Source organism: Argopecten irradians, chromosome 4 (genome assembly GCF_041381155.1).
Source record: "Argopecten irradians isolate NY chromosome 4, Ai_NY, whole genome shotgun sequence".
Taxonomy (NCBI): domain Eukaryota; kingdom Metazoa; phylum Mollusca; class Bivalvia; order Pectinida; family Pectinidae; genus Argopecten; species Argopecten irradians.
This window is the reverse complement of record NC_091137.1, coordinates 31,691,626-31,718,619: the sequence shown is the minus strand read 5'-3', so window position 1 is coordinate 31,718,619 and position 26,994 is coordinate 31,691,626. Positions and strand designations below refer to the sequence as shown.

Sequence of the window (26,994 nt, the reverse complement as noted above, 5' to 3'; positions counted from 1 at the left end):
AATTACAAAATTACACGAAGTGTGTTCTGCTTACAGCCAGTATAGTAATGACGTTAGTTATAGCCGTCCATCGCTATCGCAAAATTTCTTCTCCTCTCTCACGGCAAATGACTTTCAAAACGGTGCGATTTTTATTTGGCATCGTGGTATTGGCATCCATGATCTTACACGCGCCAGTTGCCATGGTAACTGGTCAGGAAACGTTCCGCAAATACAATATTTCGCATATACAATTCTGTGGAATTAGTGATGGGATGTTGGATTCGAACGGAGCAAGAGTTTTATTTTATGTGTGGATTTCCGTATTTTGTATTCTTACACTGCTTACTGTTGTGCTTTATGGTGGTATAGGGGTAAATATTCACAATAAAGAAGGTCAGGAGTGCGGTTCACCTACATCAACCAATTCTACGTTCTTTAGACCAACGTCTGAACCTCAAAACGAAATTGAAATAAGAAACAACAATGAGACAAATGATCGCAAATTACAGGCGAAAAACAATTCAACGATTGAAAATAAAATGGAGCTTGTCCTAGACGTTGTACAGCCAATTGGTGGCAAATGGAGTGCAAATGTTTCTAAAATGGATAAGAAACAAGCAAACAATAAAATTACTTATGAGGCCAAAACACTTGTCAGATGCAAAACTATGCCAAAGGATTATCGACTACAAATGGTAGAGTTAGAAAAACCTCAAAAATATCGTCCAAGATCTCAAGAACTTTTATCAGCCTTAAAAGTAGGACAACCGCTAAGCACAAGAAGGGCAAGGTCGTTTGGAAACATCAACGAACTTAACACGACAGTTCTTCGTATAAAACAACAACAGCAACGAAAGCAACGCCATGACGATATCTTGCGCGCGGGAATGCTAATATCTGTGACGTACTTCCTGTCTATCATACCTTTTTCTGTAGCGATGGCAACGACTCTAAGAAGAGAAAGGTTTGGTGATGATGCTGTTGACATTTTAATTCATCTTGGAGTTCGCTCACTTTACCTGCGGCCGACTCTTAATCCGTTACTGTATGGACTATTTGATGGAAGGCTGCGTAGATTCTTCCTCAGAATTATGAAAAGACTAAAAGAAAATTTGTTCAATAAGGACTGAGGCAGCTAGTCTTTTTACCATTACAGCCCACAGAAATGAAGTGACTATATAAATTAAATGTCTCTTATGGGATTTACTATAGGGCCCACAGCTTTTTACATTTGTATGTTTTATCGAAATCGATATAGATTATTTGGATTATAATCATTTTGATTGCACTTGTAAATAAGCATTGTTTGGTATATTTTTGTACGTTCGGATGTATTAGAGTTATTTCCCTTCGTTTCAAAGGGAAATAACTCTGATACTGACGGAGTGATAAGAAAGCATTAAATTGGTACGAATGAATTTTTCGAAAACCGAATTAGTTCTTTGCCCTACATGTAGTTATATTTAATAACATTGATTTTTTCGTACTGATTTTGATAACTCATAACTGTTTTAAATCTAAATTGAATAAACACCTTTTATATGGTTTTCGCGTTCATGTTTTATAATAAGTATTACCTATAGCTGGATATTATCAACATATCTGCTATTTTCTATAGTAAATGTGTATAATCACTAACATAAGCATGTCTGAAAGAGGTGATAAGGTCCACCATATGGGAAAGTTCACACCGACGACGGACGCCAGTATTAACAAGTCGCCATGATTTCCTACTTACTTTTCGCCTGCTTTATAGGCCTCGCACTCGCACAGTAAGTAATATAATATGTAATCTTATATAAACTTGTAGGTTTCGCTTTGTGAAAAAAAACTCGGAATGTCTTTTCTACATGGTGGTTAAAATGTAAATAACTTATGTCATCACCTTTGTGCCGGTGCACATTCGATTGTTTGACATATTTTGACACTGACATTTCAAGTAGTCAAGGTCAAAACACCCGAATTGTTTTGAAATGCACTTGACGTATTCGTGGTTTCGTGTAGTAACATGATTCGTCACTCTTATCTCTGACAATGAGTTTTTTAATTGAACGGATAAGAATTACTTGTCCTCATTTGACCCACGACATTATAGCCATGTCATTATATACTGGCCATAGGTGATCGAAAGGTCAATTACTAGTTTTAAAGAAGGTCAGAATGGAGTAAAATTTCTTTTAAACAGATGCATCGTATTATTTGATGCAAATCTATCGAGAGTTAGGTTTAAATACAATAAGCTGTTATCATTATACATGTGAACTAGTTATCTCTTAACCATATTTAACTAGAATTGTAAGCATATGGCAAATTAATTCACCCCGCTATTGTTTTGAAAATAGGGCCAAATATGCTCCAAAATTACCTATACTCTAATAGTATTTATGTTTCTGTTGATGATTCATTTGGTAACCATGGCAATCACATGATACCATGTGTCTCAAGACCATTACTATTGTATTTGTCATCACCCCTACACAGTGTATAGCAATTTTCAACTGTTACATTACATGATCAAGTTTGATATCGACCCATAGGCTAATAAGTTATCGACCATGACAACAATGTTTTTTGAAAATGATACATTTTTGCATATTTCCACATGCTCACCAGCATTACTGTGAAGTTTCATTGAAATTGGTCCAGTAGTTTAGGAGGGTGACAGAAATCCAGATAGGGTGATTCCAGTATACCCCCCATCTCCCCATTTGTTGCGTGTGAAGGTTATAATCAGAATTCAACTGCCATAAGTAATGGTTTGGCATTATGGAAAACATCACCTACATGAGCATATTAATGATATTTCTGAAGTGTCTTTAAAAGAATATAATCTGAACAAATTATGTCGGCATCCTGCGAAGAGACGAAGGATATATCATTCGCCTATCCTCCATCATGCACGTTAGTATGCGTCTTTTATCACTTTTCCATCCTTCTCATAACTAAAAGTGGAACGTCTATTATACAGGACAAACATTAAATATTTGTTCATATTTCTTTCTAGGGATTTCAAGCCTTATAACCTGACAGCCTTAAACCTATTCCATAATTCGGATTTCAATGGCAACGGGCAATTCGACCGCAGTGAACTCAACGACGTCTTTCAGAACTATGACGTCAACTGTAAGATATATTTCTTACATTAAAATCAATATCGGCATCGTATGTTACCAAATATAGATACAATTTTATTCATAAGGTTAAAGTTAAAGGTAGGTTTAGCAAAATGACACCGTAACATCGAAGGTTGTATCTTTAGATAGTTCTGTACGTTGTTTTTCAAAAATCATCATTTTTGTTTTTATTATCATATAATTCAAACTCGTAACCAGTATTTTCACAGCCTCAAACATTAATTATCCAGTTACAACGAATTTCATGGGATCAGATTAAATTGATGTTTTAGAGCTTTACTAACCACAAAAATGGATCTTCATAGCGTAAAAATATATTTCAGTTATTTCGTAAATATGTGGAATTCGGTTTCATCACCTAAAATGTCACATTTCCGAAATTAATGTAAATGTATACGACTGAAATAAAATATGCATTACTCCAGACACAATTTTATCTCCCCAGATGATGGGCGGGTAGCCCGCCATGAATACCTTCACTTCATCTCCGAGCCGCTCTATAACTTCGCCGTGATTCTGTTTGAAGACTACGATTGTGCTCCTCCGCCTGACGGCTTCATTGATGATACCGATTTCGATGTATATTACAAAATCATGGACGAAAATCGTAAGAATTTAAGTCTTTTAAATATTTTTTTAACAATCATAATATATTTCTTGTCTTACGCAAACTGTTTTTACGTGAGCACGTAAACGTTTTACGTGCTCACGTAATAAGTTTTACGTGAGCACGCAAAAGAAAAAAATATTTTTCATCCTACATAAAATCTTTTTTTTTGTCCTACATTAAAAAAATATATTTTTCGTGTCACTTCTGTGCCGCCGTATAATCAGGATAGTAAAGAACCTACATCTCTGGCAATAACGATTCAAAGTGTTAATTATATCAGTTATTATATACATACGAGAGATATTCGAAAGAGTTGCTTATTTCTATCTGGAGACTTTTTCAGTTAGCCAAAAAGTGCTCATTTCATGCCCTCGAAGTACTCCCCGTGGCTAGAAAAGTTTCAGCCGATGTACCCACTTTTTTGAGGTGTCACGATACACTAATCAGGGAACCACAGTAATGCGGTACTAATGAATGGCAGTCGGGACCTGGTACTTCCGCCCAGCAAGGAATCCTTTCAATATCCGGAAACATGGGGCAAGGTCTGGAGAATACGGGGATGGAGTAAAACAGTTACTCTTCGTTTCTTCAAAAATGTCTTAACTATTGCGAAACTTTGAGCGGGAGCATTGCCACGTAGCAGATCTAGGTGGACATGTTTTAAACCAGTGGATGGGCGTCGTTTCTGATAATACTTTTCCCGGTTTCTTCATTACAACGTCTTTGTGATGCCTTTGTCCTTTTTCACCGGCATTTCTATTTCGACTCTTTCACCAGGGAAGAATGTTGCATTTGTACCCAAAGAGCGTTTTGAATTATTGTGCGTTTGCTTTGTTTAGTGGCCTAGTTCTTATAGCTAACATTTCTGACGGGACTCAAAATAATGGTCCCAGGTTACGCTACCTGTCACGACATTGGCAAACTGCTCTCTATCAAGCAGCTTTTTGACCACTTTAACCCGTTGCTTCTTTAACTCGCCTGTCAGCAGATGTGGCACTTCTTCAAAATAAAGTGATAGCGATATGCCTATCTTTCGTACAATATCACGATCTGTAAATCTGGCATCTCCTTCAATGATATTCATTACTTTGGAAAGGATTTCTTTACGAGGAACAAATTTTAGCCTACATGATTTCGGTGCATTTATGATTGACTCTACACCAGAATCATTTTTTCCACTGCCGTATTGTCATTTATTTACTTATTTCATCTATAAGCAACACTTCCACCAACCATTTTTACTGCAGTGGCCAATGAGTACGTATATTCAAATATCTTACACTTAGTCTAACATATTCACAGATATGTATTGGTTTTTATCACGCATCACGTGCATACTTTTCGAACATCCCTCGTATGTACAGTAAAAACCCGACTTGCGATCGTGTAGGTAGGTAATAATTACACCGGTCGGTGCAGTCAGGTGTGACAAAGGTAAAAAAAATCTCAAGGGCCGAACACCTGTTCGACGAATACATGGTTAAATACTATGTATTTGATGAAACGGGGATATATTTCTGTTCGAGGAATAGGGGGTATTCGACGAATAGCTGTTCGAGCTATCCGGGATTTTGTTACATAGATTATATTGGGACACGGTCGGGACCGTACGACCAGTTCGGCGAATAAGGGGTATTCGAGGATTCCGGGTTCGAGTTAGAGGGGTTTTACTGTACATATGCAAAAATATATATATTATTTTGTGTTTCCATTATTACAGAAGACGACATGGTGACTAGCGATGAGTTCGTTAATCATTGGATACGCGTAAGTTGTCTGTTGTTATTTGTTGAAAAATAATCTTCTTTGACAAAAATAACAAATAAAAGGAATTAAGACTAATGACTGAGCTAGAGAGAATATAAATGAAATGGATCATTCAGAAAAGGTATATATAGCGGTTTAAGTATGAAGAAACTATTTTTTTTTTCATACCTACTACAGGTGTTATACTGGCTGGTCTAGGGCAATACACTCATGCCGTCTGGGCTGTGGTACTGCATGGCTACCCATGCAATAAAGCCTCGTAACGTCACGGCGTCAACAAAATTTCTATTTCCTCGGTAAAATTTTAACATTTTTTTTCACAAACTTGACTGGTTTTACTATTGAAGATGCAAACAACGGAATTTTTGTTGAAAATATCACGTAATTTTGCATGTATGAAAAATTGACTTTCAGCCGTGGATTTCTTCGAAGTTATTTCAAGATGGCGGGATATTATAGTTGTAAAATTGCAATAAAAAGTCGAGGTATGAAAGAAAATTACTCTTTCATAAGTGGATATGAAGGATAGGGATATGCAAAACCCTCGGCAAGCCTCGGGTTTTACTACATTTTGTGACCCTCGGGTAGAATGAAAGAGTCTTATATTATTACCCGGTTTCTTTATTTAAGGTGTTGGAGAGGAACGAAGCGCTCCATTCCCCAACCCAGACCACCAGTACACCATGAAGGACTATACCAGACACTGGACTATAACGTTTTTGCATATTACAGAGTTCGTTCCCTTTGGTGTATGTATCCATTGTGACGTCATTATTTTGTGGGCGTAATTCACGTCGTTTTCTCCTTAAAGTATGACGTTACGCTCAAAAATGCATGACGTCACAATCAATACGTATCCGCAAGGGCAGATGATTCTGTAATATGTAAATACAGAATACCTTTGTCGTTACCATCTATACTGGTATTGTTTTTAATAATATATCACAAGCCACATGTTTTATTGTTGAATCGTTTTATTTACATAAATATACAAAACCACTTTTATTAAATAACCATGTAACAATTGGAAAGTAAAATATCATTTCAAAACTGCAATGCCGAGTATTTTAACAAGCTCAAAACATTAACATATTATAAAGAGGAAATAGAATTAATGTTTCACCAGTCATTCAAAGAATAATGCTGGATTTGAACTGAACGTGACTTTCAACACATTCATGGCATGCGATATTTAACAGTAAAAACAGGATGAACACTTGCACATTACGGAAATATAAACCAATCATTAAAACCAACGCACATTGAACCGGGAATAACATTTAGAAACTCCAATACCCGTAACTCGTGTATTCTCAACATCATATCAAAAATGATATTTCCCTGTACGATGTTCTATATAACGCAAAAATTGTTCACGATACATTTATACAAAGTTTTACTAGTTTTCCCGGGACATTGCTGTATTCACAAAATTTTGATCATCAAACTATTGAGAAATGGTTGACTCATATATACCCTAAAGTGAGATCACGGAAATTTAAAATAGTTATATAAAATGTTCTCGTTTTAACTTAAAACCGTGAACATTTTGACCCGTGTAAGTAACCGACCACACGAGAACATTGTTCGGATAAAGTCGATTCCCTAATGTAAATGTCTACTTATTTATCACTGATATTGCAATGATTTCTACTATCTTCTGACAGGGTAAAATATACTTAACACTGGTAACAAAACAGTACATACTCAACGACACTGGTAACAAAACAGTACATACTCAACGCTGCAAAGTCATAGAAATACTTCCAGCAAAGCAGGAAGGTCATGAAAATCAAAATAATGTAAGTTTGTGGAAAAAGGTTTGACAAATGGAATGCTGAAATAAAATTGCCCACACATGTAACAATGTGAATTGTACATATTTTGTATTCACTTGTAAAATGTATTTTAAATATAGACTATCAAGGTCACGTGATAGTCATGTGACATTCAGTCGAAAACTATATGTGATATTTTACAAGTTATTTCATATAATAGCCTATTTTAAAATTGTAATCATTTAAGTTTTATAAGATTATAAATAATCAGCAGATTAAAGAAAATTAAACACTACGGAAAGTAACGATAGATTTCGGCCAATCAGATCGACTGGTCAGTTCAAACCATATTTCCTTGGTAAGAGCTGGTCAGTTCCAGATCGTCTAGAAGACAGCTAGCACGTACTTAAATACACCTTTAATAATCAACAAAGTTACAATTTACCGCTTCTGAATCATGCAACAACTGTTATATTGAACGTCAACATGTAATGTGAAACTCCATAATCCTTGCTTAGGACCAAATGCCTAAATTGTATAGCTCTTAACAAGAAGGAATAAAACCAGTATGACAAACATCTGGGATTTGGCGTATTTCTTCCATGTTACACACAAATGAAGGTTATAATCCTCTTCGCTACTCATAAAGATTACCATAATACCATGAACCAGAACCCAAATCAAAGTCAGTCAAAAAGAAGTATCTATAAGGATATTTTTACATTTTACACAAATTACTTTTTATATATAACTGTTTAACAGAGATATAGCCATCAGCTGCCACTGAATAGCTTCAAAATAGCCCAGGATGTTCAGGGAGTGTAAGGTACACATAAACTAGCATTTTCATTTGATCATAACTATGTGTATACGTATATTGTACATACATACAAAAGCAGAACAAACCAAGATAAAAAACCTAATTGGAAAATAAGATCATTATATATTAGATTCCTGTTATATATAAATCAGGACGTTAGAAAGTGGACACAACAAAGAGAGAAATTGAATGAAAATCACCCAGTAATAGTCTTCTCTATACCACGACGTTTGATAGTTTCTTGTATGTGAGCATGTCAAAAATAATACATCACATAAATGCAAATCATGATAATGTTAACAATCTTATGTATGTGTTTTGACAGAGATTGTTTGAGACAGATAAGATCCAAACCCCATCTTCAAACCTATCATTTATGTATGTGTTTTGACATAGAGATTGTTTGAGACAGAAAAGATCAAACCATCTTCAAACCTATCATTTATTATGGTTTGACAGAGTTGAGAAAAAGATCAACATAGTATCATTTTTCCTCGGCAAAAAGATTACACTATATTAAAATATCAAAGTTGATCTATCAGAGTCATCGAGCTCGAGTTACTTCCCTTTGTTTTATCCCGTCAGAACTGAAAGAAATCCGAAGTGAATCCGATACATCAAAATGACAAATTCTGCAGAAAATTCAGAAAGAAAACAAGTAATTTGGGACTTGGCGTAATCATGTTACCAAAACTCATCAATATATATGATTTGCTTGAAAACATTTTTGATATATAGGTATACTTAAGTACACTATACTATATAGATATTATTATATCTTTGTCCTCTTTAGATACTTTGATTATCTCTAACATAATCCAATGATATTAACGTCTATATTGAGAAATTTCTGTTAGACACGACGTAATGATCAAAAGTGTCTCGTCGTGCTATACCTCTAACATTGTTGGAGTAAGTGCATAATGATCTGGATATCCAGCTAAAAGTCTGATGATTATTTGAATACCAGGTATCAACATATATATTTAATTATATAGTGCCTATTATCAAAATAAAGCACCTGACTTTATAGAAATCCACAGTACAAAAGTAGCAATTTCAAAATACTTTTGATGTGCTGGATTTAACAAATAAGTAATAGAAATGGATGAATAGTGATACACCTAGATAATAGAGGGCATACAAAAATACATATTAATGCCATTTTTTTGAAAATTATTTTAATACAGTTTTTAAAACATCAAAGAACTTTTAAGAAGTGATGAATTAAAAAGTTGTCTCTACTTGATTATAAAAGTAAAGCACAAATTAAATTTTATTTTCAACAAGAGAAATATGCTTTCACATATTCCCTACTACATGTAGCTATTGTTGGAAGAAAAATGAGGAAAACTGTTTTGAACAAACTTAAGGTAATTATGATTTCAATTTATTTCTAGATAAAAATTGATTTTTTTTTATCATTTGTAAAAGGAATAATTCATAATAATATTTCATGTTTCACATATTTAATTAGACATTATTTAGATGAATAAAACTACATGTACATTTGCACTTCAAATCACATTCTGAGTAATTGTAATCAATTTTATTTTACTTGCCGTCTAGATAAACATTTTGATTTTCAATTCTGGTGCCATATTCGTATTTCTTCATATGAGGACATAATGATATACATGTACAATTAAAAAAAAATACAACTTCATATTGTACAGAGGCACATGGATTCAGAGGTGCAATATTAAGACAATATTAATGACAATATTAATGCTTTTGATGGTGATATGTTCATGGCACACAGATACAGATTTCCCTTGAATGACTTGTAGATTTCCGTCTAGGTTGAGTGCCATACTCCACAAAGGTAATATCCAACCTCAATCAAATATATGATTAATTAAATAAATCAAAATAAGTTAAATAGGATACACATTTACAACAGTTCCAAAAAATAGCAATTCTCTGAATAAAAAATGGAATGAATAAAACAAATATACAGGCCCAAAAACTATGATCTCTTCTTCTATTAACCTAGAGTTGTCTGCTATTTACAGTAGTATTGATACGTCATGACTTTTGTATATTTTTCTGCAATAGAGTAACAACATCTACGCCAAGGAGAACATTTCTGTCTGGTGAATGACTACAACTCGTACTAAATTAGTTGTTTTAATTAAGGAGATGAAGACATAGATCTATCTGACGAGCCAATTAATCTGGTCTACCAGAGTTACTTCCCTTCATACATTTAGGTTTGTTTGTAGTTACTATAGAGTGAAAACAGTTTAAACCAATGGGAAGTATCTCAGAATGCAAGTCAATTAGTACATTATGGACGTAATTCATCAAGAAAGAAAAAGTTAAGTAGACAATCATAATAGGAGGGTTTCGAGATCCCAAAATGACGTGGGTGAAGTACAATTTACCGTCAATTAGTACCATCGTCTGGTGATTATGATCTGGTGATTATGACGTCATTAAACTCACATCAAATGATGACGTCATAATCACCAGATGGTGGGACTAATCGACTGCAAATTTTACTTACCCACGTCGTTTTGGGATCTAGAAACCCCCGTATTGTTATTCCTTATTTTGATGTATAAAAACAAAATGTATGTTGAGCATGAATAGGATGGCATCAATCGTAATATGTTTGATCTTAAAGTCTGCCAGTAAGCTAAGTAAATGCAGGTTAAATAATTCTGAAAACTTCACATGTATACTGTAATTACACAAACAGTATTTGATACTAAACACTGTAGACATTCTGGATCTTAGAGTTACCAGAGCATTTCTATCTTCATTCAGTTCACTATCAAAACTCCACACTTACGTAACATTTAAACTTTACCAATACATTTTACACTTGGTTAACATTTAAACTTTACTAATACATTTTACCAGATATCGATATACACCATAAAAAAGATAAACTTACAACTTTGTTGTGTACCTTCTCAAATGACATATGAACACCAAAAATATACAGAATTAAACTAGAATTCTGTAGGACATCAATGCTCGCAGCTCCATACAAAATCTAGGCTGGATGCCAGGGGAAGCCATTTCATGGCTTTTAGAATCTTAATTGGAAATAAATTCTATTTAACATTTATTTATGTAGTTAAATTATTTATGTTTATTTGTGTTGAAAAAGGCCAGTTGATCTACAAGACTATTTATGCTGTTGCAACTGACAGAATTACTTTAAACCAACATAAACATTGTCAAAGCATTATCTTTGATCCAAATTTACTCTGAATCCAACTATAAAACTGAGGAGTAACGTTACTTTTTGATGTACATATTACCTCAACTACCCAAATCATTGGCCGATTAATATGACATTAAAGGAAGTCATCTGTGATATGATTGGTTTACCGGGAAACAACACCAGGACGTGGTACAAACCAACAGCAGAAGTGACACAATCATCTACCACCGATATCCCGACTAAAGTGGCCGATCATCTACCACCAATATTCCAACTGAAGTGGCCAATCATCTACCACCAATATTCCAATGAAGTGGCCAATCATCTACCACCAATATCCATGAAGTGGCCAACATCTACCACCAATCACCATATCCGACTGAAGTGGCCAACCATCTACCACCAATATTCCGACTGAAGAAGTGGCCAATCATCTACCACCAATATTCCGACTGAAGTGGCCAATCATCTACCACCAATATCCTGACTTCTCTTTATCACAGTTGTTCAGTGTACCACTTTTTATGAGTACATTCCTGTAAATAATGTAGCATCATTAAGAATACATGTACACATGGTTGTCAATTACCTATACCAATGGTATTTCAAATGGGCTCTAAATAAAAAGGAAATGTACTCTAAAATAGCTTATATCAATTATTAGACTGACAAAACAACCCTGAGACGATCATATTGAACCTCATATTTATATTCTATATTTGTCTGTGTGATTTTACTTAAAATAAAGCTATAACTTTTGTATATCTACCCGACCTAAAAACTTTTGGGTAACTTGGAGCAGTAACATTTGACTGAAATAATCTTACTGGTAAAGAAAACCTTGGCAGGTTGACTATAGAACACTTACATCCTATATTACAATATGAACGAAGTGCTATCTGATTTCCACAGCTTTAGACAGAATCGTCTGTAGGTCTATCTTTGTCTTCTGATAGTTCTGAAACAGATGTTGCATTACTTACATCATTATATCTTACATATTATTAAAATCCAGCATTTTCTTCTTTAAAACGATTGTTCATACCCATACCAACACTTGCAATCTCATATTTATGTAGAATTCAATGTCAGTTGTTACAGACAACAGCATTTCTTTAAGTCTTTCTCTGTACGAAAGGCAAGCTAACAACATGCTTATTTATTATATAATTACCTGAACTAACTTCATACTGTGGGGAAAGTCTCCGGAGATCAGTTCATCTCGTACAAGACTGCAACATCAAAATCACATTTTATTGATCATAGTCACCTTAAAAGTGAAAGTATATTTTAGTTTTTCAAGTCGTCAAATCCTTGTAAGATACACCAACATATTTTTTGAATTCTATTAAATTTTGCATATTTTGGGGTTGATTAAATTTCAAAAACATTTGGTTTAAGTTTGAACCTTTAAATAATTTATAATTCATTAGTTATTCCCATATCAAACTCATAGCTGTAGTCAATTGAAGTTGTTTTGCGCTGTAACTTCAATTTCGTTTATTTTTACAGCCTCAGCGTGTTAGATATCTATATGAAAATGCCATATAGTCAGTTATTTTCGTAGGAAAGTATTATTGTGATTTCACGAAAAATGGATGAACTGCATACCTGTAATATAAATCCTTAAAGCCAAGTGGCGAAAATTTAATTTTCTCATTTTTAATTCATATCATGAAATTTGGACCCACAAAATTAACTGGCTCTATGGTATTGTAGATTATATGGTGTTGATACAGCTACTGATCTTTGAGGAAAATGTCAGATCCATTTTACCTTAATATACCACATCTTTCCAAGTCTAATGCAATATATATTCTATAGTAGTTTAGTAGATAATATACTATGTATAACTTACATGAGCATTGCACAGCACATACTTATGAGGAAATCAAACCGTTCTTCATCAGCAAACAACGAGTCCCATATCCGTAAAACATCTGTAAATAATCAACCTTCAGTATTAAGTTGACATACGTTTATCAGCTACAAATAATAACTGAAAATTACAGCTATATAATAATCCCGAATAGATCAAGGAGACAAGTTTAATATAGACAGAACACAGCTATATAAACTTGTTCTCTTATCAAAGAGAAAGCTTTCTCCTATACAGGTGTAATACTAGTTTATAGTATCAATACACTCATGTTATAAGAGGCTGTATTACCTGCAGTGCAACCAGGGGACATCATGGTATCAACAACAAGAGGCCCATGGGCCTTAACGGTCATCTGAAGATCATTTCAACAAATTATAACAAGAGGGAGGGAAAACAAATATTGTGTTGGGCAGAGTCACTATACAAAATCTTTACTCATTCCCAAAAGGTTATTTGATAAAATTTGGTCAAAATTTTATGATGTGCGTATGACTACTAGCTTGTTCAAAACAAATACACCAATTCCGGGATACAACATTCAGCCAGTTTAGTCATGTGACTTTCATCACCACGTGACTTAATTTAGGGCACATTTGAAACAAAATGGCGGCATATGTAATGATTGTACACGAGTGGAAAATTACATATCATGACAGAACATTTAACATTAATTATCAGAACAAATTGTATTAAATTTAATCTAAATATGCACGAAAATTGAATTTGGACACTTAAAAAGGAAATGACATGTAAATTACGGCATCAAATGGAGCTATCGCCTAGCAGTTGGAAATCAACGGTAGCTGACGTCTCACTTACATATATTTTATAACTTACCTTGGTGCATTTTCCCCAAAATCAATAACAAATAAGAAACACAAAACATAACAGTTTATCTTAGTTCCGTTATCGAGCATGTATTACCGACTATGACCTTTACCCGGACATTGATATTCTCTGCCTATAAGTGTCATCGCATCCATGACAGAAAAAAAATGTGCCCTAAATTTTTCGCGGAATCCCGGAATGTATCCCGGAATCGGCGTATTCCTCATCTTCTCCTATTGGGGCCCCGTCCCTCCTGCCCCAGGGAGGGGTCAGAGCCATCATTTATACAAAATTTCTTCACATTCCCCTAAAGATGTTTCTGACCAAATTTGGTCAAAATCCAATGAGAACTTTATGACTAGTAGCGTTTTGAAGGAATTTTCCTCTATTTCCCCTATTGGGTCACGCCCCTCCTGCCCCTGGAGGATCAGGACACACGGCGCATGGAGGGGACACCACAGCGCATGGCGCACGACTAAATTTGACCGTTGAGGACGGTGCCAAAAATGATGAAATAAGGCTGTTTTCTACTAGTTAAATTTTAAACTTTTTTAAAGGCAATTTTCAGAAATTGGCTGCTAATAATGTAAAAGCGAGCAAACCAACAGATTTAACATTAAAATTTATCTGTTATTTTCATTTTTGGATAATTTATTTGAAAAAAAATTGCTGGAAAGCTAATTATAATGTTGAGGTATAAGAGAAAAATACCTTTTTGTATGTCGATAGCAAGGATAGAGTTATTCTACCCTCAGGATCACAAAATGTAAAATTCTAGGCAAGCCTCATGTATCAGGATCACAAAATGTAAAATCCTCGGCAAGCCTCGGGTATCTCATAATGTACATGTACTACATTTTGTGACTCTCGAGTCAGGCAGAACATCCCATCCCTATATCCTTCCTATCCACATATGAAAAAGTTGTATAGTATAACCAAGAGAGGCAGTAGTGACATAGTGGGTTAGATGCCCTGCCATATTACAAGTCTTCCACCTCTGGGCATTGTGTTTGTATCCCATGTGGGGCAGTTCCTAGGTTTTCTCTGGGTACTCTGGCTTTGCTACGCCTGGCACATCCTAAAATGACCCCAACTGTTAATAGAACATTGATTACCTAGAAAACGTACAACCTTTTAGAGGCATGCCTTACCTGGTAGTGGGAACATCCCTGTGACAATAGGACCTAGATGTTGTACAACATTGGAGAGGCGTGCCTTACCTGGTAGTGGGAACTCATGTGACAGTAGGACCTAGATGTTGTACAAACATTGGAGAGGCGTGCCTTACCTGTTAGTGGGAACTACTGTGACAGTAGGACAACATTGGAGAGGCGAGTGGGACCTAGAACAGTAGGACTAGAAAATTAAGAGGCGTGCCTTACCTGATAGTGGGAACTCCTGTGACAGTAGGACCTAGAAAACTTACAACATTGGAGAGGCGTGCCTTACCTGGTAGTGGGAACTCCTGTGACAGTAGGACCTAGATGTTGTACAACATTGGAGAGACGTGCCTTACCTGGTAGTGGGAACTACTGTGACAGCAGGACCTAGAAAACGTAAGAGGCGTGCCTTACCTGATAGTGGGAACTCCTGTGACAGTAGGACCTAGAAAACTTACAACATTGGAGAGGCATGCCTTACCTGGTAGTGGGAACTCCTGTGACAGTAGGACCTAGAAAACGTACAACATTGGAGAGGCGTGCCTTACCTGATAGTGGGAACTCCTGTGACAGTAGGACCTAGAAACCTTACAACATTGGAGAGGCGTGCCTTACCTGGTAGTGGGAACTCCTGTGACAGTAGGACCTAGAAAACTTACAACATTGGAGAGGCGTGCCTTACCTGGTAGTGGGAACTCCTGTGACAGTAGGACCTAGATGTTGTACAACATTGGAGAGGCGTGCCTTACCTGGTAGTGGGAACTCCTGTGACAGTAGGACCTAGAAAACTTACAACATTGGAGAGGCGTGCCTTACCTGGTAGTGGGAACTCCTGTGACAGTAAGAGGGTGATCCATCGGAAGGCGTAATACTGAGGTTTTAGGTCAAGTTCCTGTAGGCGCTGAGACACACGCTCATCACTAGACTTCATTTTATCAACAAGTTTGGACATCATACTACCTATAACAAAATCAAAAACAGCAATAGTTGAAAGTTCAGAAACAAAATTATGCATGTTTTATATGTAACTGATAGAAATCTTTTTGGGATTGTTGTATTAGAGGTCAATTTCTTTGCTTGTTTACAAACTGTCTTGAATTAATTATGCTTAATACACCTAAATCTAAGTACAAGGGAACACAAAGAAATGGAAAAAAGTCAAATGAACAAAAGTAATCCAGGTTACTGTCACTTATGAGTAAACAGGTACATGTATTTAATAAGCCAAAATCTTACTTATTTCATACTGTAAATCACATATTTTATGATTAAGCTGTAAACATATTTTGATTTCAATTCGACACTTACCTATACCACATTGGGAGTCAAAGTCAAGTGTCTTCAGGAAGTTATCTCTGATCTCTGACATTAGATTTGTAAAACAGAAAAAGGAGTCCGCCTCGGCATATTCTAAAAATAAAGATATAATACACAGTTCATTGATCTATAAATTACATTCCTTTCACATTTCACATAATTATATTAATAAAGCAGATCTAGGTGATGGTACAGCGATAAATGGGACACAGCAAATCAACAAATAGAATTTTAAGAACCACCTAATCTCTTAGCAGAGGCTGTGTTGACCAAGTAGTTAACATATTCTGACATATTACCACTAAAATTGACATGTCTGGGTTTCAAGTCTGTTACATAAAATAATTAGTTTTCATTGACCCCCTCTGAAAGGAACAATGATATAACTCCATCCCAGTAAAAATAAGTTATCTGTTATTTTCACGAATCAACATTGTACTACATTGAAACCATCATTCATCTGACAGGCAGTGGGGTATTAAATTTGGCAAATTCAGCAAAATTAAAATCCCCGCGAATATTAGCAACTATTCAGTAATTTAAAGTAAGTTACAAACCTTTACATATGATGTCAGGGTCAGTTGCAAATGTGTAATATATAGGACCGAGGATTTCATTCATACCCTATAACAGAATCAGAACATGTATTTATGGATGACAGACATTCTCAGGCAATATAAGTGTGATTTACTTTGGCGAATTTTGCTATCTCCAATGATTTCATGAATTTTATAATGAAGGTATTTGCACAAACCCTTAGTCTTTACATTGCACACAGACTTTACCTCAATAGAACCTTGAATTCTTGAAGGTAACTATTACCTAAATTTCGACTATGACTGTATGGAACTGTGACCTCTAAAATGACTTTCCTTGCACATTCTGTAACAGTGACCACTGCACTGACCTTAATTCCATTACCTTGACCTATATACTGACCTTAACTCCATTGCCTTGATTAATACAATGACCTTAACTCCATTACCTTGACCTCTATACTGACCTCAACTCCCATCGCCTCGACACAACTTACTGACTTAAACTCCATTACCGTGACCTCTTATTACTGACTGATCCTCAACTCCATCACCTTGATCAACTTACTGACCTTAACTCCATTACCTTGACCTCTATATACTGACCTTATCTCCATTTACTTTTACACTGACCTTGTTTTTGTGGCATTGACCTCTATATTGGCCTTATATAATTACCGAGTTTGCCTTTACTTTTACACTGACCTTGTTTTTGTGGCAATGACTTCTATATTGGCCTTACCTCCTTTGCCTTGACCTTTACTCTTTTACCTTGACCTCTAAACTAACCTGTACATATCCTTGTCCTGGGTTCAGCTTGCCGTATATGAAGAGTATCCTCTCAACTACCTCCCAATGGGCCTCTTGTCCATCTGGGAGAGTCATGTACTCCTCACTACGCTTACGTCGACTTACAATCATCTGGGTAGAAGTAAAATCAGAAATATATACTGGATTGTAAGTCGCACCATAGGCCATTTCATGTTTTTTCTCAGTTTTTGTACACATATTAGTCAAACCTGAGTACAAGCCGTGGCCAGTACAGACTGTTATCTGTCAATTATATGAAGATACCTAAATTTTTGACTTATTACTACAAATAAGTTTCACCTTTGATAGAATTCACCCCTATGTAACGTAAACATACTTATTTTGGCTTTTTGCAATCAAATAGTGCACATTGATTAATTTAATTTCAAAGAACAATGATACAATAGTAGAAGTGCTGCATTACATACAACAAATACAATTTGTGATATTGTATCTAAATCCACCTGTTCTCATTGGAAAAAGACTTAAGATTACCATTAAATATATGTATGTACATGTACAATATATACATATCTATGGAAAACAAAAGCAATACACAAATGTGTCTCTCATCATAAAATTTTCCTGTATATTTTGTGATACATACATTTGCCTTTCCTTGTCGGTCGACCTTGATTGTCTCTGACTGAAGGACACACTGTTCCACCCGTTTTCTCAGCGTCTCAACACCAGACGCAGCGTTAATGATCTCCTTACATGGGTAATCGGTTGCACGTTGGAAGAAAAACAGATCAGGACAGAGACGTCTGAATAAAGAAATAATCAAGTTTGATTAAATCACAGTAAAACTGAAGCCTGTATCAGTGATCATGAGATAGCACTATAAAAAGAGTTCTACTATTACAGGGAGTCACAACATGAACATACTGCAGTCTCCCAAAATACACATGCACTTCATCACATGTATGTAACATATTGCAAGGGGAGAACTCATGCTTTAATGACCCTGTACATTTAGTAAACTGGATGTTTTGCATTATCAATCAACCAATATATGAACTTTAAGATGCTCCACTGCTGGAAAATGTTTTTTTTTCTCTATCAAAACAGGAGCAGACAAATTAGTCAGTATAAACTATCACTCACCAACAGTCTAGGTAACAGAATTAACTATCACTCACTTACAATCTGGGTAACAGTATAAACTATAGCCCACCTACAATCTGAATAACAGTATAAACTATTACTCGCCTACAATCTGGGTAACAGTATACAGTTGTTTCATTGGTACTGGGGGAACAGTCAAATCATTGCCCCGAGGTAGCAGGGAAGACCTAGGGAACTGTTGCCTGAGGCCGGACTGGGTAACAGTTTAAGCTATCTCCCACACAAACAACCTGGGTAACAGTATAAACTATCACTCACCTACAATTTGGGTAACAGTAAAAACTATTTTTCACCTACAACCTGGGTAACAGTATTCCTGATCACTCACCTACAATCTTTGTCTATCTGCAGCAACATTTCGTTGTCTTTAAAGTAGGTGCCCCAGTTACTGTTAGGATTAGGATTCAGTGGCTGTAGTAATCAAAATATACATCATTTATCTCTTGTCATAAATTATCATTGAACAAAATAATTTCCATATTGTGTTGTGGTTTCTTTTGGATAAAATACCAAGTCTATGTACAAAATGTCAACAAAGTAATCCATAGGTTAAACACTGCAAAATTTACATTTCCTAATTTAAATAACTTGTTTCAAATCTAGTTAGTCATTCTAAATCCTAAGTTGTCTAACAACAAACAGAGAATTATAGAACTCTGAACCACATCTGCTAGAAGTATGAATTATTGATACCCCCAGTGATCCTGTTTTCTGATTTTTTTTTAATTTGGTATTAAAATGTAAATGTTTACTTACATGATCATCAGCATGAGCACCAGATGAGGCTTCTGAGCCTGGCTTTACTATCATCTCATCGACAAAATGGTTGTAAAGTTCTCTGAAATTAGTCAAATTCAATTGGCCGGTTGGCCAAGAAAACGGTATAATGATTTCAAAGACAAAAGAGTTCCTAAATAACTTTTGAATATTGAAGAGACTATCTTTAGTAAATTAAATTATAATAATTAATTTGAAAAAAAAAGTTATTATGGAGATATCATATAACACAACAAGAGGCCCATGGGCCTTACAGCGCCGTTACAATAAGTATATGTGTGACGGCCAGTCTAGTAGGTAGTTCGCTTGATTGGTAGCTAGTCAGGTTGCATGGTAGCTAGTCAGTTTGCCAACGACATTCAATAAGCTGTTTAAGCACGGCTCTCATTGGCTGTCGCTTCAATGTAGGGGCGGAGCTAAAACAGTTGGAAATGTCTGTCGTCGATTACTACATAAAATGATTGGCATCGTAAGCTTCATAATGTAAAAAGGTTACACAAATACATTTTAATTACCTCATGTATAGACTCTAAATCAGCGCTAATCAGTAAAGTACGTATGGAAAGAGCTACTGTTGTAGCGGAGAAGTCCGTCAGAAATTGTACCGAAAAGAAACCACCTGCTTCTGACTAATTATAACTTTACCACAAGGTGTGTGAAACCAAATAGGGTATAATGTACAACCGACCATCGTGTCTTGCCAAAATATATTCCTATAAAACACAGCTTTGACATATACCTGGATGTTAGTAGGGGATGCTATTCCAGCTGTAGGCTTAGATCTTTTAAACTTGTCACCAGTATTTAATCAGAGAGATGCATTTGAATCTAGTGTTGACAATTTCTCTGCTAAAATCAACCTACATTTTGTAAACTACCGCTGCGCATGCGCCAGCCAACGTCCGAGAACATTACCTCGAATATATGAATCAAATTACTTTATAAATATTTAGGCAATGCATTCAAACTCAAAGTCTACAACTAGAATAACATCCCCTACTACATGTAACATCCAGGTATGTATCAAAACCGTGTTTGATCGGAATATATTCTGATGAGACATAATCTATTGTCAGCCGTACCTGATTTGTTTTTCCACACCAAACGGACCTTGCAGCGGAAAAGTCAGTCAGAAGGTACAACAGTAGCTAACGTTAGATTCGGCTGTGACAATACATGTAACATTAGAATGGATACAATAGATCTAAACCCAACACATTAATAAACACAATGAAAAGTTTGATCCATTGAAATGTTGGTAAATACATATAGTATTACGGTACAGTATGACTACTCCCCGAAGACAGAGAAATGGCCAATAATTTATGAACAAAACATTTGCTTAATAAGTGAAACAAAACAATTACAAATTTTTAACATAGTGATTGAATGTATACATTGTAAAAAAATAAATAGTACACAATGTGATCAAACACATTGTACAACAGAGTCGCTGGCTCCGCCTACTTCTCAATGTTGTCGGCGATCTTGTCAGTCAGGGGGCAATCAGTCGGGCTGCTGATGCTTCAGCCAATCAGTGCCTTCGTTACATGCCACCTAAAATCTAATCTACTGCATCAGTTACCAGCCTACTAGATCAGCTACCAGCCAACGTGTCTATCGAGTGAATGAATGTAAACAGGAACACTTGTTGTAACGGCGCTGTAATGGTCATCTGACAATTGGCACAATACAACACCTCAAAGTAGTGGCAAACAATTAAGGCAATACAAAAGAACTCTTTCATTAGAAGAAGTTCAGGTTCCGATATATTTGATGAATTAGACCATGAATGAAGGTCCCTTGATCCCCACCATGTTACAAATCCAATATCATGTCTCTCGGCCTCTTGGTTATTTACAAGAAGTTATTTACAAGAAGTCTTTTAAAGATTTTAGCCTATTTGACCCCAGTGACCTTAAATGAAGGTCAAGGTCCTGCATTTGAACAAACATATTAGCTATTCTTCCCAGCATGTCAAAGGCCAAATATCAGTACCCTAGGCCTTCTGGTTCTTGAGAAGAAGTTGTTTAAAGATTTTAAGTCTATTTGACCCCTGTGACCTTGAATGAAGATCAAGGTCATTCATTTGAACAAACTTGATAGTCTTTCGTCCCAGCATGCCACAGACCCAATATGAGTTCTCTAGTCCTCTTAGTTATTCCCAAGAAGTTGTTAAATTTTGTTTTGCCTTTTTGACCCCTGTGACCTTGAATGAAGGTCAAGGTCATTTATTTGAACAAACTTGGAAGCCCTTCATCCCAGCATGCTACAGGCCAAATATCAGTAACATGGTCCTTCTGCTTATTAAGAAGAAGTTCGAATGAACGCATGGCCCACAGCAAATGGCGCACAGCGGAAGCACACGATGACGTACGATTCATGATGACAATAGGTCATCCTGACCCTTCGAGTCAGATGAACTAGAAATCTGAATGTACTCTAAATGAACCATGAAGTGGTTTATAAGTGGAGTACACTCAATAGTTTGTGTTATATCTCCATAACATAAACTAGAAATATGTCTGTTTGACATTAAGTGCTCGCTAACTACTTCCTACATATGTAACCTTAATTTCCAGTATAAAATCATCCTCAGCAACAGGTGTATGTAGCACTTTCACTGGTTTACGTTCTTGATGTATTGTGATAAATACATTCCTTTACTTCACCAGAACTTTGGACTTTGTTTATTGTGTTCTTTGTCATATAGAAAGGTGTTTATTATCATATTGATATTGATAAGCTCCCAAGTCTCTGTGCACGTGGTGACTTATCTGTGTCATGCATGAATGCCTTTCTGGGGTACATCAGATCTAGAGCTCAGACACCCAGACTGATATTTTATGTTTTTATTCTGTTTCTCTTATGCAAGGCCATGTAATTTCATAAATATTTATTATAACTGCAGCAAATGCAGTTTGTAGTCACAGGGTTTAGTAAGCGATGGTGCAACAAACAATTAAGACCTAGGATGACGTGAAATAAGTTAAATATAATCTGCTGAATAACGCTATAAATGTCTTTGGCCGGTACTAAAAGTTATCCGTTTCGTCACATTCTTTAATTGACTATATAAACCTGATTTGCATAGTATTGATCCAAAAGTTTCCGAAGTCTATCAGATGATTAGAATATTGTGACCGATGCAAGAGTATGTATCATACGTCGCTTGAAGTTTACATAAAACGAATGTGTTTAGCACTGTGTAATGTCACTGTTGTAAATTAATAGTAGAACATCGCTGACAGGTATATCTTAGACTTAGTATATGCTTTTGAAAGGTTGGTGTCACTAAATCATGACAAAATCTATTAAACGGTATAAGACACTGACTTCCGGTATTGCGTATGCAGTTGGAATCTGCGCTTAGCGGATGTACACAGAATTCACACCCGACAAGGAAAATAAAAGTGTGAATACACTCAAACTAAAAATCTATTCAAGTTAATCCTTAAATGTTCTAAAATATAAACTAGACTAGAAAATGGATGCCAAACATTGGTGCTCCTGCATCCATATATGAAAGTGGAATCGGAGAGGAAAAGACCCAACAGGACGAGATGGGCCAGATATTGATACCTCCTCATTACATGACAAATTCTGATACTTAAAAGTGAGAGCTACATACAAATCATTTTCAGAGTAAACTTATATTAGATACTAGTGTGAAGATTTAAAATGGTCACATCCTCTCACCTCTGTTTAGACAACACCTCCTTCCATTGTGGTTTGTTTTTCGGAAGATAGTTCAGCAGTAACTGTTGAAATGAGAAATATTAAAATGGAGTTAATTGATAAAAAGATCATTACATATTACCATTAAATGAAAATTATTACTAAATGAATTATTGGTAAAGTCTAACATATTTCAGCAATTCATTTTCAATAAGTATAACCACAATACCTGTAATTAGTAATTGTTGAAGACAAAAAGCATATACCAATGTAACAAATTAAAGACTTTTTCTATGAGGCATATGAAGGCATTATTTCAGATTTATTTCAGGTGTTATTTTTTACCCAATTTAGCAACTGAGGGTGGAATATATCCCTCCTTTATACCAAGCATATGATATCATTTTTGAGGACTTATTTGTTATGTTAGATTTTCTGCTCCCGACTTCGGCCTTTGAGTCCGCAATTTTCAATAATGTCATAATGTCTAAAATGTCATTTAACCATTGTGACTTCACAATAATTAAGGCTTTCTCATCTAGAAGCTTGTGCAATAAATATGTACTATGCACAGGTTTTGTCAAAGAAAGATAAGAGAGAAAATGCAATTTGTGCAATCATACTTTAACTCATAATTTCTATTTAAACATAAAAAGTGAAAAAAATACTATTGCTAAAATATACAAGATGGTCAAAAATTTAGGACTTACTTTCCAACAAATTGACCTGTATCCATTCTCAAAAGGGCATCCTGCAAAATAAAGATAGTCATGTAAAAGGAGCGGGTCGGTGTGGCTTAGCTTGTACATAGTTTTAAATACGGTCTCTGTTACTCAGCTGACGGAGCATGCTTCTTTGGCTCAGTCGGTAGAGCTGTAGATTTCCACGCTGGAGACCCGGGTTCGATTCCTGGTCGGGGCACTCGACAGGGATATGTATTTTCCCTGTTCTTCTACATTGGTGCCCCACTAAATAACCCATGGTAGGGGGTTAAAGAGTCTCGGATTGAGATTTAGGAAATCTCAAGAAAAACAGGGAGAGTAGTTTAAAAGGAGTGGGTCTGTGTGACTTGTACATAGTTTTAAATACGGTCTCTGTCACTCAGCTGACGGAGCATGCTTCTTTGGCTCAGTCAGTTGAGCTGTAAATTTCTATGCTAGAGACCTGGGTTCGATTCCTGGTCGGGGCACTTGACAGGGATATGTATTTTCCCTGTTCTTCTACAATTACAGTGTCGTGCCAAAAGTCTTTCACATTTTTATGATGCGTCGTCAGTTAATACCCGGAAATAATTACAGTTTCTTTCCTGGCGATTCAAAAAATGGTACTAGAATCGGAACTCTTTTGTGTTGTGCAAGATGACGTGCGGGGGTTATCTCCTATATCTGTCAAATTCGCATGGGGCTATTTTTAGTTTTGTAGCAGACGTCAACAATCATGAAGAATGGTTCGCCGGGAATTGACGTTGGCTAAAAAGGAACAAGTGGTACGGTTGAAAAAAGGCGGTAGGAAAGTTATAGATATTGCCAAAATTGAAGGATTTTCTCATTCTACCATCAGTAAGTTTTCAAAGAATTTTAAAGAAAGAGAAAGTGTTGAAAATAAGCAGCGAAGCCGGCGGCCCGGCCCAGATTAACAAGTGAACAGGGGGATCGACAACTTTTTCGCCTAGTAAAACATGATTATCAGCAAACATTGACGGATTTATCTACACAATTTTATTCATTTACTATTGTTAAAGTTTCAAAACGTACTGTACAGAAAAGATTACATTTTGAGGGTTATTCTAGGCGGTCTTATGTAAGACGTTGACGATATCAGCAGTTAACAGGAAAAAACGAGTTGATTGGTGTCGTGGACATAACAATTGGACAATTTCTGAAAATTGGAACACTGTCATATTCTCTGATGAGACACAAGTAGTTTTAGGTACTGATCAAAAAGTGTATGTGTGGAGAAGCCGACGAGAAATGGCGTCCCGAGTGTTTGGGGATCAGGACTGTACGTCACGGTAGTTCCCGAGTGTCGGTGTCGTTTTGGGGGGGTGTTTGTGCCTCTGGAGAAGGTGTGCTGAGACCAATAGAAGGAAATTTAAATACAGATAAGTACATTGAACTACTAGATCAAAATTTATGGCCTGTTGTCTTGAAACATTTTCCCGATAAGCCTTGGATATTCCAAGATGATAACTGTCCTGCACACATGTCGGGAAGGGCCCAGCAGTGGAAAACAGAAAACAATATTAATTGTTTAACCTGGCCTTCTCAGTCTCCAGATATAAACATTATAGAAAATGTATGAAGAATGATTAAGATTCGTCTGCAGCGAGTGCAACATACTATTAAAAGTCGCCAAGAACTTATCGATGCTGTAACTCAAATTTGGACTTCATTCACTCTGGGGTATATTGCTGCGCTATATGAAACTTTACCGAGATGAGTCCAAGCTGTAATTAAGGCAAAGGGTCATGCAACAAAATACATGGTTTTTGAGTTATGGTTTTTCTAAATTTGCAATATTCATTATCACAAGACGAAGTGACGTCATAAAAATGTGAAAGACTTTTGGCACGTCACTGTATATTAGTTATATTATAGTATACCTACTATTTTAGTACCTACTATTTTAGTAACACATATAATATTTTTGTTGTACAAAGATCTTCACATTCATGAAAGCATGCAAAACCATATAAAGCTGCACCTTTATACTTACAATTGAGGCTCAAACAGACAAACTTTCATGGTAACTAAATTATACTATTCCAGACCATATATACATGTAGTTAAGCACAAATTTAGTACCATATTTGACCCAATAAGTGCCCATGGTGCGTAAAACATAAAAAAAAATTATGGAGTGCTTAATAGCTAGAACCAAATCTGGAATAGGTTTCATAAGATTGTTGCACAAAGTAAATAATAAAATCAATTTGCATAACAATTAAAGAGAGAAATGTAAGGTTATACATTTAATTTGAGGTCATGATCAGTGAATTCGAAATTGAGGCCTCAAAAAAGGAAAGGGGAGCATATTGGGTCAAATATGGTATTTATATTGTGCATGCATAACCAATGTTATCTGTCTGTTACTTTAGACTGGAACAAAATCTCTTCTCACACGGCCACAACTACCACCTTAGAACAATTCAAAAACCACCTAAAACATTAAAATAAAAACATCCCTTGTACATATAGTACACACTCCAATATCAACATAATCTTCAACACGGTTAAGGAGGTTGATAAACTGGTAGATATAGATAGATTAGGGTGGAATACGGACCCATACACATGTATGAGTAGACTAGACCATAACTATCTATAAACATTAGCCTACCATTGAAGCAAAGTCTTCCAAGTCGTTTTCTATCGATGGTATCAGTGTTCAATGTATCTTCAAACTCTTGAAGTCTGTAACAAAAGAAAATGACACACTTATCCGTTAACAATATTTACTATAAACAAATTTAGTTTATAACCTTATTAATTGACTGGCAACTGATATATGACGGTGGGCGGATGACCAAAAACAAACCTCGCTCTGTGGGCTGCCATTTCAGTTCCTGTTTACATTCTCTTCGCGCATGCGTAAACTCCTATTTCCTCC

The 26,994-nt window shown here is 35.8% G+C and overlaps 2 protein-coding genes across 3 annotated transcripts; one reads left to right on the top strand and one right to left on the bottom strand.

Moving 5' to 3' along the window:
• Positions 1-1,598: 1,598 nt before the first annotated feature.
• LOC138321300 (visinin-like protein 1) lies at positions 1,599-6,449 on the top strand. Its single transcript, XM_069264895.1, has 5 exons — positions 1,599-1,754; positions 2,987-3,105; positions 3,562-3,723; positions 5,447-5,493; positions 6,124-6,449. The coding sequence occupies exons 1-5, from the start codon at positions 1,705-1,707 to the stop codon at positions 6,178-6,180; spliced, it is 435 nt and encodes a 144-aa protein (XP_069120996.1). The 5' UTR covers positions 1,599-1,704; the 3' UTR covers positions 6,181-6,449.
• Positions 6,450-11,649: 5,200 nt separating this feature from the next.
• LOC138321299 (TBC1 domain family member 13-like) lies at positions 11,650-26,967 on the bottom strand. 2 transcript variants are annotated; one of them, XM_069264894.1, is made up of 15 exons: positions 26,923-26,967; positions 26,725-26,798; positions 24,096-24,136; positions 23,407-23,468; positions 19,687-19,768; positions 19,259-19,341; positions 18,410-18,569; positions 17,782-17,913; positions 17,014-17,080; positions 16,448-16,549; positions 15,956-16,099; positions 13,128-13,209; positions 12,444-12,501; positions 12,138-12,227; positions 11,650-11,805 (listed from the first exon to the last, which is right to left on the bottom strand). In XM_069264894.1, the coding sequence occupies exons 1-14, from the start codon at positions 26,940-26,942 to the stop codon at positions 12,165-12,167; spliced, it is 1,170 nt and encodes a 389-aa protein (XP_069120995.1). In that variant the 5' UTR covers positions 26,943-26,967; the 3' UTR covers positions 11,650-11,805; positions 12,138-12,164. The 2 variants fall into 2 exon arrangements, with proteins under 2 accessions (XP_069120995.1, XP_069120994.1); XM_069264893.1 differs by having other exon boundaries at positions 11,660-12,227.
• Positions 26,968-26,994: the final 27 nt, after the last annotated feature.